We start from the raw sequence: 14,853 nt of genomic DNA on the forward strand, positions 1-14,853 counted from the left end.
CCATTTATATTATCTGTAAAGTATCAAAAATAAAAAACATTATTATAACATGCTCATTTATATTAATCCAAAAAAATTGAAATTATTAAAACATTTAACATATTTTTCACACTATTTGTATTTTCTAAATATTTATTAAGTTTAAATATTTAAATTTTAGATTTATTTAATAAAAATATACAATAATATATCATTTTCATTTCTGTCATTGAATATTTAAATTAAATCTAAATTAATATCAGGGTTATTATTTTTGTAAAGATATAATAATAACTTATTTTATAATTTTTGATAATATAATCTATATTTAAAGAAATCTATAACAAATCTAAATTAAAAACTAAATTTTCGGATTTATATTAAAATATAAATAAAAATACATTATTTTATTAATAATATACTAAATTAACTTATTTGATAAATTTAAATAAAAATTAATATTTTTGTTTGGCAACCGTTACCCAAAAATAGAATAGTAGAAAACTAAATAAAAATTCTGTTTGGACACAAAACACTCTTCTCTTTTAATAGATGACAAAACAAAAGAATCGTATAGATGCTATTAGATGTTTTAGTTTCCAGATGCTCTAGTACAGGTCATAAGTATCTTTTAATTCAACTTGATAATTTGATATTTTGATATACAACTGTTTTCCAAATATGGAAATAATGAAATCTAGAGCGTAAGAGAATTAAAAATTAAACTATTATATATATTCAGAAATCTTAAATATATTCGTATTTGTTTCAAGAAGCTTAAGAAATGGTTCATGTTTCCATTAGAGTTTTGATGATTGTTTACTGAGAGAAGAACTGTTTCATTACTTTTGATCTTCGCATTTCTTGTTGAGTCTGAGCTTTAAACAGAATAAGCACTAAGCAATTTTTTTGGAAGAAAATTATTTATAAAAATTACAAACAGTTCTGAAAGAAAATTGATTTAATCTGATAGTCACTGGGCAAAACAAAAGAATCGTATAGATGCTAATATGCTATTAGATGTTTTAGTTTCCGGATGCTCTAGTACAGGTCATAAGTATCTTTTGATTCAACTTGATAATTTGATATTTTGATATACAACTGTTTTCCAAATATGGAAATAATGAAATCTAGAGCGTAAGAGAATTAAAAATTAATATATATATATATATATATATATATATATAAATATTCAGAAATCTTTAATATATTCGTATTTGATTCAAGAAGCTTAAGAGATTGACACTGGTCTATTTGTAGAATCTGTCACAAAATTAAGAAAATAGAATGATTATAAACATATTATGTATATGTCCACATGAACTATGAAATAGAAATGTAGAACCAAAAGGGGAATGAAAGAGTTGAGAGAAGATCGAATCAAATGCCCTCTAAGTGTCAAAAACCACCAATCGTTACTAAGTGCTTTATACCACTTAATCTTATCCTCTTATTAAACTATATGATATTATAGTTTAAATCTTAAAAACCTAGTTGTATATGAGATATATATGCTTACAGCATCTTTACTTTATTATTTTCTTGTCCGATTCTCTCGTGTGGGTTTTTTTTATAAAACAAATCGTTGTAGAGCTACTGCTTTATGTTTATGACTTCTTTCATTATTTTATGTTTTCAAAATTGTTTCGTTCAAACGGATTATGTACGATTATCTTACCATGAATAAATATAAGATGTAGTGATGCAAGCAATTGAGCAGAAGATAATATTTATATAATGAAGGATTTGGTAAGCAGTAATAAGTGAACTAAAAAGTATTTAATAACAAAAAAATCCAACAATTATTGTATAATGAAAAACCCTTGAGTAAATAGTGGTGTTTACTTACGTGAACTATTAAATTAAACATACATATTGCAATACAAAGTATGATGGTTATACTATAGTAAATCACTAATATGTATATGATTTTTCTTAACTACAAAAAAAAAAAAAAACTGTATATTCATAGCTCATTCCAACTAACTTTACGTTTTTTTGTTTTTTGGAACAACCCAACTAACTAACTTTAGGTTAATGTCTTATTACTAGCATTTGTGACATGGCCGACTAAATTTAAAAGGTTCGACTGGTTTAAACTCAATGGATCATGGATGTGATCATGTGATTATGGAATTTGTATGGGTTATGGAAATGAGAGCTGCAATTACAAAAGTCTTTAAAAAAAAAAGATTGGTTAAAGAGTTAAAGCACTTACAAAAGTTATTGAACGGTTTATATGACTAGTGCTACTTTTGAAATGAGATGCTTTTGCAAAATATTATGACGGGTTGATAAGGAATGTATAAGGTAGAAGACGGGAGGAACCATGTGATGCAAAACTATTAAAGTCAAAACTTTTTTTTTTTTTTAATTAAAGTCAAAACTTGATAGATAAGTCAATATTTAAACATTCCAAATAGTTTCTATCATCTGAAACGGGCGAAGACATGATCGAGAAATGCCAAATTTCCTCGTCTCATCTCGTAAAGATCACCGATATAGTTGTAAAAACCGCTTCAGCTCAATTCAAAAAAAGGGATCACCATACTTACAATGAGGAATTCAGCTTTTGTTTTACCACACGCATTCTATATATAGTCCGAGCTCTTTCGCCACAACTGACATCTCCTTTCATTTATTTATGGGTTTGGATAAATTTAATTTCCTATTGAGAAAAGCATTCACGTTCCATTGTTCTTCTTTTGTTGGAATCTACCATTAGGAGTATTGCTAATAAGACGTTTTTAGTGAAGAGACCATTCGATTTGCTTGGACGAGTTTGGTTTGTTAAGATATGTTTGAGTTTACATCGCAATATCATAGAGAATTTGGTCAATTGTGTCACACATAGTTAAAAACTTTAACAAAGAGTCTACAGTCTTTGGAATATAACACAAATATGAAATATATGGTATACTAGGTATTAGTCTGAGATAGATAAATGATGCGTCTCCTGCGTACTGTTTGGATAATAGCCCACAATAATCCATTTACTCGCCTAGTTGAATAGTTGTATCTTGCGGGGAAAGATATGGCTCAATTAGGCATTAATCCGAGATAATGCATCTTCTACACATTGCGTGAGACAATATCTCACAGTTTTAAATTCACTCGTTTATGTTGGATGGTTGTAGGCCTGAATTTTTTGGGAAGGATAAGCTGTCCCGTCCCGCACCCATCCCGTAATTCCTGAACTTTTCGGAAAAGGAAAATTATAATTTTCAATTCGGGTTTGAAAATAATATTTGAATGGATAAGTGAAAGGATAGGGACAAGAATGAGATTACCCGAATTTCCCGTTAGGTAATTATATAAAGTGAAATTTTATAGATTTTGATTAATTGAAAATTTTTTAATAATAAATAATGATTTTTTTCCAATTTATTAACAAATCATAATTTTTTTAATAAATATTGATTTTAATCTAATTATCTGATTTTTTTCCCATCCCTTTCCCATTTCTTTCCCGTTCCTTTTCTATGGGTAGTATGTTTCATTTCTCGTTCCCGTTTTATACCCGTAAATTTCCCTCCCGTTATTTTGTGAAAATATTTTGGATAATATATTTAAATTTCCGAAATTTCCATTCTCATCCCATACCCGTAAATTCCCGTCCCGATTCCCGAAAAATTCAGGCCTAGATGGTTGTGCTTTTATTAGTTATGAATTTGCCTAGGCGATGGATATAGCTGAGTTGGATTATGTTGCTTATAGACACTTATTCAACTATGGTGATGCGATGAATTAAGTTCGGAAAACCGAGCAGAATAAATTCTATTGATTGAGGTATGATACTGCGATCGGATTTTTGCCAATGAAGCGTGAAGGTTCAAAAATTTATATACATAGTATACTTCAATAATTCTTATGGTCATTAATCATCCATAAGAACTCTTATGTAGCAAAGATCTCTTTATCATTTGTATTATCTACTTAGTAGAATGTTTAGCACATAAAATCATTCGAATACCTAACTAATTAATATGAGCATTACTATCCAAGAGCTGTATATCTCACTGGTTGATTATTTATGATCAACTTGCCCTTTGTGGCTTTGTCTCCATAGCCACTAATGACCGAAGAACACACAATGTTGATAAAGAAAAGCTATATAAAATCATGTCTATACACATCCGTATATATATATAAAAAATTAATGGAAGGCGTGTGAAACTTTGAAGATTCAAAAGGCTTAAATTCTACTAACCATGCATGCACATTTCGTTTTTAAACACACATCATTACAGGCATTCACCTTAAGTCTTCAAATAGCCCCTTTTGAGATTTTCTCTAGATTTTCAAATCTTTTTCTTTGGATTGTGATCTCATTTGTTATTGATTTTATGCTAAAGGTAGATTTGAATCTTGCTTTAAACACAAATAACACACGAAATTCTATTTTCTGATTATATCTAAAAGCCATACATTTGTTTTGTCATGTAAATTAATTAATTATCAATTTACTATTTATATGATATTTAAATTTTTCTGATTAAAATTCAGTATATATAATTTTATACTTCAAATGATGAGATATATTTTATCCAAATACAGACAAATACAATGTACATTTTTTTTTGTTGACATGAAATTAGTGTCAAATTTCAAAGCCTGTATGAAAAAAAACTGGGGTTTCAATTTAGGTTTCTATAACGTTAAATTCCAAGACAAACTGACCAAAATCCCTACATCGGTATGACTGTTACAAACTTGTCCATGGTTTTTTTTTGGTATAACGATATACCTTGCAGATTTAAATTTGGCTGAGATGTTGAGAAGAGTTAGCCAAATTAGATAAGGGTAATACTGTAAACTGATTTTCAATGCAACACAGAAAAATCAAACATCGCAAATGATAATACCTTACCAAAAAAAAATCATAAATACATCTTTACTTATTAAAGTAGATATCAACAAATTTGTTACTTTTTTACCAAATATATCAGGGGTCGTTATTTATCACCGACTATATGCTTTATAGATTTGTTACTTGATCATGAAGCTCATTCTTACTACTTAGTCAAAATTAATCATCACCGTGCTATGATGACAAATATTGTTTTACTTTGTTTCAAAAAAACAATGACGGTTTAACAGTTTTTTCTCGTTAACCGAATACAGTTTAACCTTAGCAAATCTTTATCTATCATTTTTAAGTGTATATAGGATTGTTTTAAAATATTATAACTATAATCGAACCGACCTAAAACCATATCCAATCAATTGAACCGAAATAACTCTAGTTTAAGTTTAATTTTTAATTAGTAAAATCGACTTAAGTGAACGTAACCAAACTAATAAATAAGAAACGAAAACAAATGTCCACCCCTAAAGCCTAAAGACAGTAGGTTAGTACTTAGTAGTGAATATTTTTCCATTTAATATCAAAGCTTATATTATTTGAGAAATTAGAGATAGAAAGTAGAAACTTCTAAAATTCACGAAAAATAGGAAACTTGGCGAACGTGTCATCGTAAAGCGATTTGTGATTTATCTTTTTGTTTTATAAACTTTTTTCAACTAATATTTGATTAGTAGATATTCTTATGTCACTACATCCTAGTATATAATAATGTGGTAACAATTATCTTTCCAATATCATTCAATTTTTTTTCTTAAATTAAATCTAGGAATCAAAGAAACACTTAAATCAATGTTATTTATATTTATTTTAATAATTAATTTTTGTATAACCGTACAAAATGTCGACCAGTTACCCAATAAAAAAAATACTCTTTGTTATCCTGTGAATAAAAGACGAAACCATAAACAAATCACAGGGCACAAATCTTTGAAACCTTCTGAGAGAGAGACAACTCAAAGCTAGGAATTCTTTTTTGAAAAAAAAAAACTCAAAGTTAGGTCCCGTATTTATTTATTATTTCATCTTTTTTTGTCGTTATTATTTCATCTTTAAATTATCAAAAAGTATAAAACTTGGAAAATTCTTAATTCCGTACCTCTGTATTTTCAGTGGACCTGAGGCCATTCTACCTTCTAAACATTCCCAGTGGCCAAATTCGTAGCTCTATCGCAACTACTTTTTTCAAATCTTTCTTTTTTCGTTTATTTTGATTTCGTTGAAAAGAAGAAAGATTTCATTTTTCCGTTTATTCTCTGTATAAAAACTGAAACATTCGTATTCTCCAAGTCTCTCTTCGTCTTCTTCTCTGTGAATGAGTGAAGACTCTATTCAATTAAAATTCGAATCTTTGCAATTTCTGATTTTTCTACTAAAATATCATTTTTTGTTTGTTGGGTATTAATTAAAAAAGTGGGGAATGACACAAGAAGCAGTATAGTCATTAGCTTCCACTAAACAAAGCACCCAAAGTCACCAATAACAATATAACTACAAAGTCCCAACATGTGTCTTCGTTTGTGAGCAACATGAAAGGAGATAGCTTCTCATTGAGTATTGAGAGTCTTCCTGATTCTCCGACGGATTCGAGGAAGAAGATGAGCAAGGTGTTCGATAAAATGACTGAATGGGTTACCCCTTGGAGAAGTAAGTCAGAGATGCCAAGAGAGACGAGGATTTTGCGTGGAGATGTCGAGCAGGAACAGTTTCAGTACGCAAGTAATCACTGTTTGACATCTTACTACAGTGTCTTTGTTGTTCGTCTCGCTATAATGGTTAGATTTGATCACTTCTTCTTGTTTTTTGAAGTTTTTCTGATTTGGCATGTTTAGTTTATGATCAAATTTGAAAACCAATCCATTGAGAAAGGTGGAAGCTTTTTGTAAAGTTGAGAGGTGTGTTTGTGTGTGCAGGTGATGCTAGCAATTCTGATTGGGCTTTTAACCATTCTAACATGGCATTTCACGAGGGTTTATACAAAGCAATCGCTTCAAACTTTAGCATATGGTCTTCGATACGAGCTTCTTCAGCGTCCAGTTTTACGGATGTGGAGTGTTTTAAACACCACATCCGAGCTAACAACAGCTCAAGTCAAGCTCTCTGAATATGTCATCAAAAAATATGACAAGCCAACAACTCAAGAAGAACTTGTTGAGGTTTCATTTCTAGCTACCCATTCTTTTCTTTGTGGTCCTGTTTTTTTTTTTTTTGGCTTGAGATGCTTAAAAGTATTATTTTTGTTAACTTTTGTCAGATGTATCAAGCAATGAAGGATGTGACATGGGCTCTGTTTGCTAGTGCTAAAGCTCTAAATGCCATAACCATAAACTACAGAAACGGATTTGTCCAAGCTTTTCACAGAGATCCAGCAAGTAGCAGCACATTCTACATCTTCTCCGATCTAAAAAACTATTCGATCAGTGGAACAGGCCTTGAAGATGTGAAAACGTCGCTGGGGCATGGGTGGAACAATCAGACGATACACGGGAACATGTCTGCCATTTGGTACCAGCAACAGCTTGATCCAATAACAGGTGTAAAAATAGGGAAGCCTCTTCAAATCCCTCCAGATGATCTCATCAACATCGCAGGAATCTCGCAAGTGCCTGATGGTGAAGCTTCTTGGCATGTGACAGTCAGCAAATACATGGACTCTCCGCTTCTCTCAGCGGCTTTGCCGGTCTTTGATGCTTCAAACAAGAGTATTGTGGCTGTTGTTGGGGTGACAACTGCACTTTACAGCGTCGGGCAGTTGATGAGAGATCTTGTAGAAGTGCATGGTGGACATATTTACTTGACATCTCTAGAAGGATACTTGCTTGCTACTTCCACAAATGGTCCTCTTCTAACGTATACATCAATGGGGCCTCAGCTAATGAAAGCCGTTGATTCAGAGGAGTGGGCTATAAGGACAGGAGCTCGGTGGCTAGAGAAAACTTATGGTAACCGCTCTGACGTTATTCATGCGGAGAATGCAAAGCTTGGTAACCAACAATATTACGTTGATTCATTCTTACTTAATCTCAAGAGACTTCCAATTGTAAGTTTTCCCTATCAATAGTCTAAGGTAGATTTAAATTCCCAGAGCCGAGTTATTAAATTTCCGGTTTACGCATTTTGCAGAGAGGTGTTGTCATAATTCCCAGGAAGTTCATAATGGGAAAAGTGGATGAAAGAGCCTTCAAGACTTTGGTTATACTGATTTCTGCTTCTGTCTGCATATTCTTTATTGGATGTGTCTGCATCTTAATCCTCACAAATGGAGTTTCAAAGGAGATGAAACTAAGAGCAGAACTGATAAGGCAACTGGATGCAAGAAGAAGAGCTGAAGCTTCAAGCAACTACAAAAGCCAGTTTTTGGCAAATATGAGGTTGGTCCATCACTGCATCTGATATCTTTTTCTGCAAGATTGTTTAGCCGTCTTAATGCTAAATATTGAAATGAGGTTTTTTGCATTCTAGCCATGAGTTGAGGACACCTATGGCTGCTGTGATTGGATTGCTAGATATTCTAATATCAGATGATTGTCTTTCAAATGAACAATACGCAACAGTCACTCAGATCAGGAAGTGCTCTACAGCTCTCCTCCGGCTTCTCAACAACATACTGGACTTGAGCAAGGTCAGAAATTAGAAGACAAAATCTTATGTTTGTTTTGATATATGAAGAAAATCTTCAAGCTTTTAATATTACATCTAGCTGTTTCATGTCACTAGCAGCTACAAATTGTCCTCTAACTTCTTCATTTTCCGCGTCATAGGTTGAGTCGGGGAAACTTGTTCTGGAAGAAGCTGAGTTCGATTTGGGAAGAGAACTTGAAGGACTTGTTGACATGTTCTCAGTCCAATGTATTAACCACAATGTAGAAACAGTTCTAGATCTCTCTGGTATGACTCGGTATCATATTTTAGACGGCGAAGTTCAGTAAAATGTTATGAACTCTCATGTATATTTCTCTTATCGCAGATGATATGCCAACATTAGTCCGAGGGGATTCGGCAAGACTTGTTCAAATCTTTGCAAATCTTATAAGCAATTCTATAAAGTTTACAACAAGTAAGTTTTTGTTACCATCTATCTTTTCTTCTTTTTCCTATGACAGAGATATATTGCTAATCTTAAAAAGATGGTTACTTTTCAGCGGGCCACATTATTCTTCGTGGATGGTGCGAGAACGTGAATTCTCTACATGATGAGATGAGCTTAACTGTTGACAGAAGGAAACCATGGGCTCCAATAAAGACAAAACTGGTGCATCACAGAAATCATTTGCAGAAGTCTTGTAAGAACGAGAATAAAATGGTTCTTTGGTTTGAGGTTGATGACACTGGATGTGGTAATATATCCTTCTTCGCTATCCACTTCATTCGAGATCTCTCCCAGATTCTGAAAATTCACTTTGTTGTATAAATATTTTTCTGCAGGAATAGATCCAAGCAAATGGGACTCTGTGTTTGAGAGCTTTGAGCAAGCTGATCCTTCTACCACTCGGACGTAAGTGATCATGAATAAGTGCACACAGTGAATGTACAAGTAAAACTATGTTGTTATCTGAATCTTAAACCGCACTGGTCTTATATTTCTTCAGGCACGGAGGAACTGGTCTTGGACTATGTATCGTGCGAAACTTGGTTAGTCAAGTCACTGGAACTTTAGAATTTGAGAAGTCATAGAAGCAATCAAATCATCTGAAACCTACTTTGTAATTTTACAGGTAAACAAGATGGGTGGAGATATCAAAGTAGTAAAGAAGAATGGCTTAGGGACTATAATGAGACTATACTTGATTCTGAGTATTCCTGACAATGCGGATCAAATTAGCCAGCCAGATTTCTCCAAGTACGGTCTCGTGGTACGTATACACATCCGAGAAAGAAATCAAGATGAATGGATCATGGATATAAAGATTCTACGTTCGTGAGCAATGTGTTATTGGTTTTGAATGCTACAGGTTTTGCTTTCAATGTCTGGAAGTGCAGCAAGAATGATCCAATCAAAGTGGTTACGTAAACACGGCATTGCGACTGTTGAAGCATCGGACTGGAACGAGCTGACTCACATCGTTCGAGACCTCTTCGAGACGGGAAGCCGTGAGAACAGCTTTGACTCGCAGCACAACATTGCTGATTCACTGAGAGCAGAGCTTTCGAATATACAAGAAATCAAGAACCCTGTGTTTGTCATAGTGGTGGATATCGGAGTTCTTGATCTCACTACGGATATATGGAAGGAACAGCTAAACTACCTCGACAGATTCTCCGGCAAAGCCAAGTTTGCTTGGCTGCTGAAGCATGACACCTCCAATACAGTCAAAACGGAGCTCAGACGAAAAGGGCATGTGATGATGGTTAACAAACCGTTGTACAAGGCCAAAATGATCCAGATTCTGGAAGCTGTGATAAAAAACCGGAAGAGAAGCTTGTGTAATGCCATAAGCAACAGAGGAAGCGGAAGTGATGAATCCCACGATTGTTTAGAAATCGATCCAACACAGTTCGATACTTTCAGTTCCGATGATTCTTCTGAGACATCTGGCGATAAACAAGGAGATAAATCTGTGAAACCAAGTCCAGTGCTTAAGAACTACCTCATTGACATCACTAAAAGCAATGATGACTCAACATCTGCAAGCATGACTCAGAAAAGACAACAAGAAGAAGAAGATTGGAAAGATCGAAGTAACCGGCTATATTCAGGAGTTGCTTTGGATGGGAATAATCAGAAATCTCTTGAAGGTTTAAGGATTTTACTGGCAGAAGATACACCGGTTCTTCAAAAAGTAGCCACCCAAATGCTTGAGAAAATCGGAGCAACTGTAACTGTAGTTGCGGATGGACAACAAGCAGTTGATCTGCTCAATACACAAGAACACAAATTGTCAGAAGAAGAAACCACCAAGAACGACATTGTAAATCCGCAGAATGGTTTACGAAACTCCTCACCTTATGACTTGATCCTCATGGACTGCCAGGTACAATTCACTTTTTTCATTTCAATTCTCAGTTTTGACATGTAAAGACGTCACATATTTAATCAACATTTGCTCATGCAGATGCCAAAAATGGATGGATATGAGGCAACAAAGGCGATAAGAAGAGCAGAGATTGGAACAGAGCTACACGTTCCAATAGTTGCATTGACAGCTCACGCAATGTCTTCTGATGAAGCCAAGTGCTTGGAGGTAGGAATGGATGCTTATCTCACTAAGCCTATTGACCAAAAGCTTATGGTCTCTACCATTTTGTCACTTACTAAATCATCAACACTCCTAGCTTCATTTTCTGCTTGAAGCAACGGGTGATATTCTAACAAGAGAAAACTTTTCTTAGGTTCGGGATCTTGGATTTTTGTATATATGTGAATCAAATCTTTTGACAGGGGTTTTTTGGGGGGGAAAGAATCCAGTTTTTTCTTTTCTTTGTCAGTTTTTTGTTTACTGTGACACCAAAAATGCTTCTTCTTGAATAAGATACATACACAGAAGTATCCCTTGTGGATGTTTACCACTCTGCCGTTTCTAAGCAAAGTTCCGACACTGCATGTTGTTTTAACGGGCGAGAAAGACATGTTGTACAATATAGACTTGTAGTCTATAGACCAAATAAAATAAGAGTAAAATACAAAATGGCCTATACAGGTTTCGAACCTGTGACCTTCGCGTTATTAGCACGACGCTCTAACCAACTGAGCTAATAGGCCAACTTCTATGTTATCATCATGTGTTTTATATAATGCTATTTAAAAATGTAGGGGCTTTTTTCCATTAAATGTGTATCGACTATGGTATATATTGGTGTTATTATGCAGAAATGTGATTGCTTTTTAAACTGTTTTTGACAGCTTAAGTAAGAAAACACCTTAAATAGTATTATAATTGTACGTTAATGTTGAGTCGTTGACAAATAAAATAGAATGGTAGTACATGATGAAAACAGATTTGAAGATCGAATCTCCTCTCCTACCAAAACGATTCATGAATATCTTGAGCATGTGAAAAAAGATTTGTTTGATGCTAACGTTGATAACATGAGTCCACTCATGTAACAAGCATTATACACTATGAACAGTTATATTGCAGATGTTGACATACTTGCACATCTACAATGTACATATTTGAAACGGCATCGTTTTTAAGTTAACTTTTGTTTCTTGAACGATATAGAAGGAAGAATGGAGAGCGAGAGAGAGATAGTAGTGCAATATGAGCTCTCAGCAAAAGCTGGAAAGTATTTATCAGTAAAACAGAAGAAGTAATCGGTTTTTAGGATTAGGAGAGCTAGCTTATAACAACGAACTCTGGAAGCATATTTAAGCCCAATGTGTGTGTTTCTTCTTAAGCCTTACTAGAGAGTGGAAGAGACAGAGAGAAAGAGAAGAGTGTACGAGGGAGCGTAGCGAAATTACAATATGGAGCAGGCCTTTTGTGCTTTGCTCTTCTTTTTCTTCTGCTTTGGTGGTTGAAGGACCACTCTGATCGCTGCATCAAACACCGCCTTCACGTTCTGCATTGCATTAACAAAACACAGTTTCAACCTAAGAAAGCTATGAAATAAAAGAGCAAACTCAATAACTCATGTAATACTCATTAATAAGGAAATTTTCTCTTTTTTCTTTTCCTTACCTCCTGTGATTTCGAACTGCACTCGATGTATGCAGGAGCTCCAATTAGCTTCCTCAGTTCCTCTCCCTTTGATGCCAGAGAAGTGAGGAATTGTTAACAGAGTTTTGTTTTAAGTAACATGCGGAGTAAATTGAATGAAAGAAAAATTTCAGTTTACCTGAGCAGTGGTAATAGGTACAGCACCAGGGTGGTCAATGAAGAACTGTTTGTCATCCCGAAGATCTGCCACATTTTATGAACACAAAGCATAAGCAGCAGACAGAACCCGAAAGTGAAGCATACGTATAATTATTGAGAAATAAGAAGATCTTGTATAAGCCTTTCGTAAAGGTTTCATTATTGCTATATTTATACATTGAATAGCTGCTTACATGCATATGGCTAACTATCACGAGAAAGTGTGAGATACGAGAAGCCATTTGACCCATAACGTATTCAAAAATTTATTAAAACAGAAAGAAGAAACACCGCAGACGACTTTTTAAACCTAGATTATCGCAGAATTGTATTACTACGAAAACCAGCCCTAAATCCATTAGATCAAAAGAGCTAAAAGGTACCACATATTGGACGTGAACAAATCAGAAACAGAACCAACGAATGTAAGGTAGTGTCAAAGCTGGATTGCTAATCTTATCGGATTACGACTAAAAGGGAATTAGCAGACATATACAAGAAAAGGAATTTACCTAGTTTGGTTCCAACAAGAACTATTGGGACACCAGGAGCATAGTGTTTCAGCTCTGGAATCCACTGCAAACAGAAGATAAAACAGCAAAATCACAACAAAAACACTTAATTCAGTTTTTCATTTCCAAAACTCATAGCAAAAATAGGAGGAACGCACCTTCTTGGACACATTCTCATAACTAGCCTTACTGATAAGAGAGAACGCTAATATGAAAACGTCAGCACCGCGGTAACTCAACGGTCTTAATCTGTTATAATCCTCCTGTCCTGTAACACAACAAAAACAAAAGTTACAGGACTCATAGCTTCTACTAAGCAATATCCACGAAAGGATGAGAATTTTTGTCAAGAGTACCTGCAGTATCCCACAATCCTAGGTTCACAGTGCTCCCGTTAACAACCACATTCGCGCTAAAGTTATCGAAAACAGTCGGAACGTAATCCTGTTCCACAGAAAAAGTAACAAGATTTGAATGAGATACAAGCTCAATTGTTCATCGATATGATGAATCCATTCATATATAATATGGCTACAAACCCAGAAGGTTTCTTGCTTTGGGATCACATTACTCAACAGAGAAGGATAACAAAACAAATCAAAATGCACATGAATCATATTCAGATAGAAGACATTTTGCAAATTGACATAACCCATCAGATAAATCAATCTAAGAGAGAAGAGATTTGATTGAAAATGGGAGAAATGTGAAGGAGGAGGAAGATTATACCGTAGGAAAAGTGTTGCTGGTGTATGAAATCAGCAAACAGGTTTTACCGACAGCTCCGTCACCAACGGTAACGCACTTTATGAACCTCGAAGCGCTCATTGCCTCCAGAATTGGAGCAAAGGAAAATAAAAAAACCCTCTCGAAGTTCGAATTCAATATAACCTCAGATCTAGACCTGAGGAAACAGCAACAACAAAAGAATACAAAATTCCTCCGTTTTTGCCGCTTCAATTCGCCATATCCGGTACAAAGCAAACAAGAAAAACCCTAGAAATGTTAAAACAGGAAACCCTAAACGAAATCGGGAATGTGAGAGATGAGAAGAAGGTGATCAAAGAAGAAGAAGAAGAAGAATGAAACAATCGTATCGAGAGAGAAACAGAGAGAGAGAGAGGAGGAAGTAAAAAGTGATGGCCGGAAATTTATGCAATTGAAGCGTTCACAAAAGGAACAATCTCCTCCATCAACTTCCCGATTGTTTTGCTTCTTTATTTATTTTTCTCGTTTCACTTTTCTGTTAATTTGTTTCTTTTTTTGTTCACAAATACATCTTTTTTTTTTTTTTTAAATTTATTATATTATTCACTTATAGTTTCAGTTTTCACTGTCTTTTTTTTTTCAGCAAAATTACCACTCTCATGTGTAAAATGTTAGAGGATTGTATAAAAATTCCATCACAATTCTATAAGCGAAATTCCTTTGATAATAAACTATGAACCAAAACCATTCTTGTTATTATTATTTTTTTATTCTTATTTTTTACATTAAGAATGTCACATTTTCTGCAAGAACATTCATATACCATGCCTTCACAGTTCACACACATATAGTGTCTTGACTATAAATTGAAGTCTCACAAAGTCTCGTGAGACGTGAGGGCTCTTAATTTTGCATCATGCACTCATTAGATATTTGTCATATTGATACTATTTTGTTCAAACAGTTATAGTGAAAAATGAAAAACTCTTTC

General features: G+C 34.0%; 2 protein-coding genes and 1 non-coding gene across 3 annotated transcripts; 1 reads left to right on the plus strand and 2 right to left on the minus strand.

Annotated features, from left to right (window-relative positions):
* The first annotated feature begins 6,372 nt into the window (after positions 1–6,372).
* LOC18026189 (histidine kinase 1) lies at positions 6,373–11,217 on the plus strand. Its single transcript, XM_006409179.2, has 13 exons — positions 6,373–6,618; positions 6,757–6,999; positions 7,098–7,883; positions 7,967–8,214; positions 8,306–8,465; positions 8,605–8,731; positions 8,811–8,900; positions 8,986–9,180; positions 9,269–9,338; positions 9,433–9,475; positions 9,559–9,696; positions 9,796–10,815; positions 10,897–11,217. The coding sequence occupies exons 1-13, from the start codon at positions 6,373–6,375 to the stop codon at positions 11,131–11,133; spliced, it is 3,603 nt and encodes a 1,200-aa protein (XP_006409242.1). The 3' UTR covers positions 11,134–11,217.
* Positions 11,218–11,469: 252 nt separating this feature from the next.
* On the minus strand, positions 11,470–11,543 carry TRNAI-AAU. Its single transcript has one exon. It is a non-coding gene; the product is annotated as a tRNA-Ile (tRNA).
* Positions 11,544–12,051: 508 nt separating this feature from the next.
* LOC18026190 (rac-like GTP-binding protein RHO1) lies at positions 12,052–14,371 on the minus strand. Its single transcript, XM_006409180.2, has 7 exons — positions 13,884–14,371; positions 13,511–13,598; positions 13,313–13,422; positions 13,155–13,218; positions 12,623–12,687; positions 12,466–12,531; positions 12,052–12,346 (listed from the first exon to the last, which is right to left on the minus strand). Exons 1-7 carry the CDS (start codon positions 13,980–13,982, stop codon positions 12,245–12,247), a joined length of 594 nt encoding a protein of 197 aa, XP_006409243.1. The 5' UTR covers positions 13,983–14,371; the 3' UTR covers positions 12,052–12,244.
* Positions 14,372–14,853: the final 482 nt, after the last annotated feature.

The sequence above is a fragment of the Eutrema salsugineum genome, unplaced genomic scaffold (genome assembly GCF_000478725.1).
Source record: "Eutrema salsugineum unplaced genomic scaffold, Eutsalg1_0 scaffold_11, whole genome shotgun sequence".
NCBI classification, from domain to species: Eukaryota; Viridiplantae; Streptophyta; class Magnoliopsida; order Brassicales; family Brassicaceae; genus Eutrema; species Eutrema salsugineum.

Excerpts from the sequence above, each read along its gene's own strand:
- LOC18026189 (XM_006409179.2), top strand. The coding sequence starts at position 6,373 with ATGAAAGGAGATAGCTTCTCATTGAGTATTGAGAGTCTTCCTGATTCT. Across the intron at positions 8,466-8,604 it reads ACATACTGGACTTGAGCAAG|GTTGAGTCGGGGAAACTTGT; the intron begins GTCAGAAATTAG and ends TCCGCGTCATAG. Across the intron at positions 9,181-9,268 it reads GGTTGATGACACTGGATGTG|GAATAGATCCAAGCAAATGG; the intron begins GTAATATATCCT and ends ATTTTTCTGCAG.
- LOC18026190 (XM_006409180.2), bottom strand. The coding sequence starts at position 13,982 with ATGAGCGCTTCGAGGTTCATAAAGTGCGTTACCGTTGGTGACGGAGCT. Across the intron at positions 13,599-13,883 it reads CCAGCAACACTTTTCCTACG|GATTACGTTCCGACTGTTTT; the intron begins GTATAATCTTCC and ends TCTGTGGAACAG. Across the intron at positions 13,219-13,312 it reads ATGAGAATGTGTCCAAGAAG|TGGATTCCAGAGCTGAAACA; the intron begins GTGCGTTCCTCC and ends TTCTGTTTGCAG.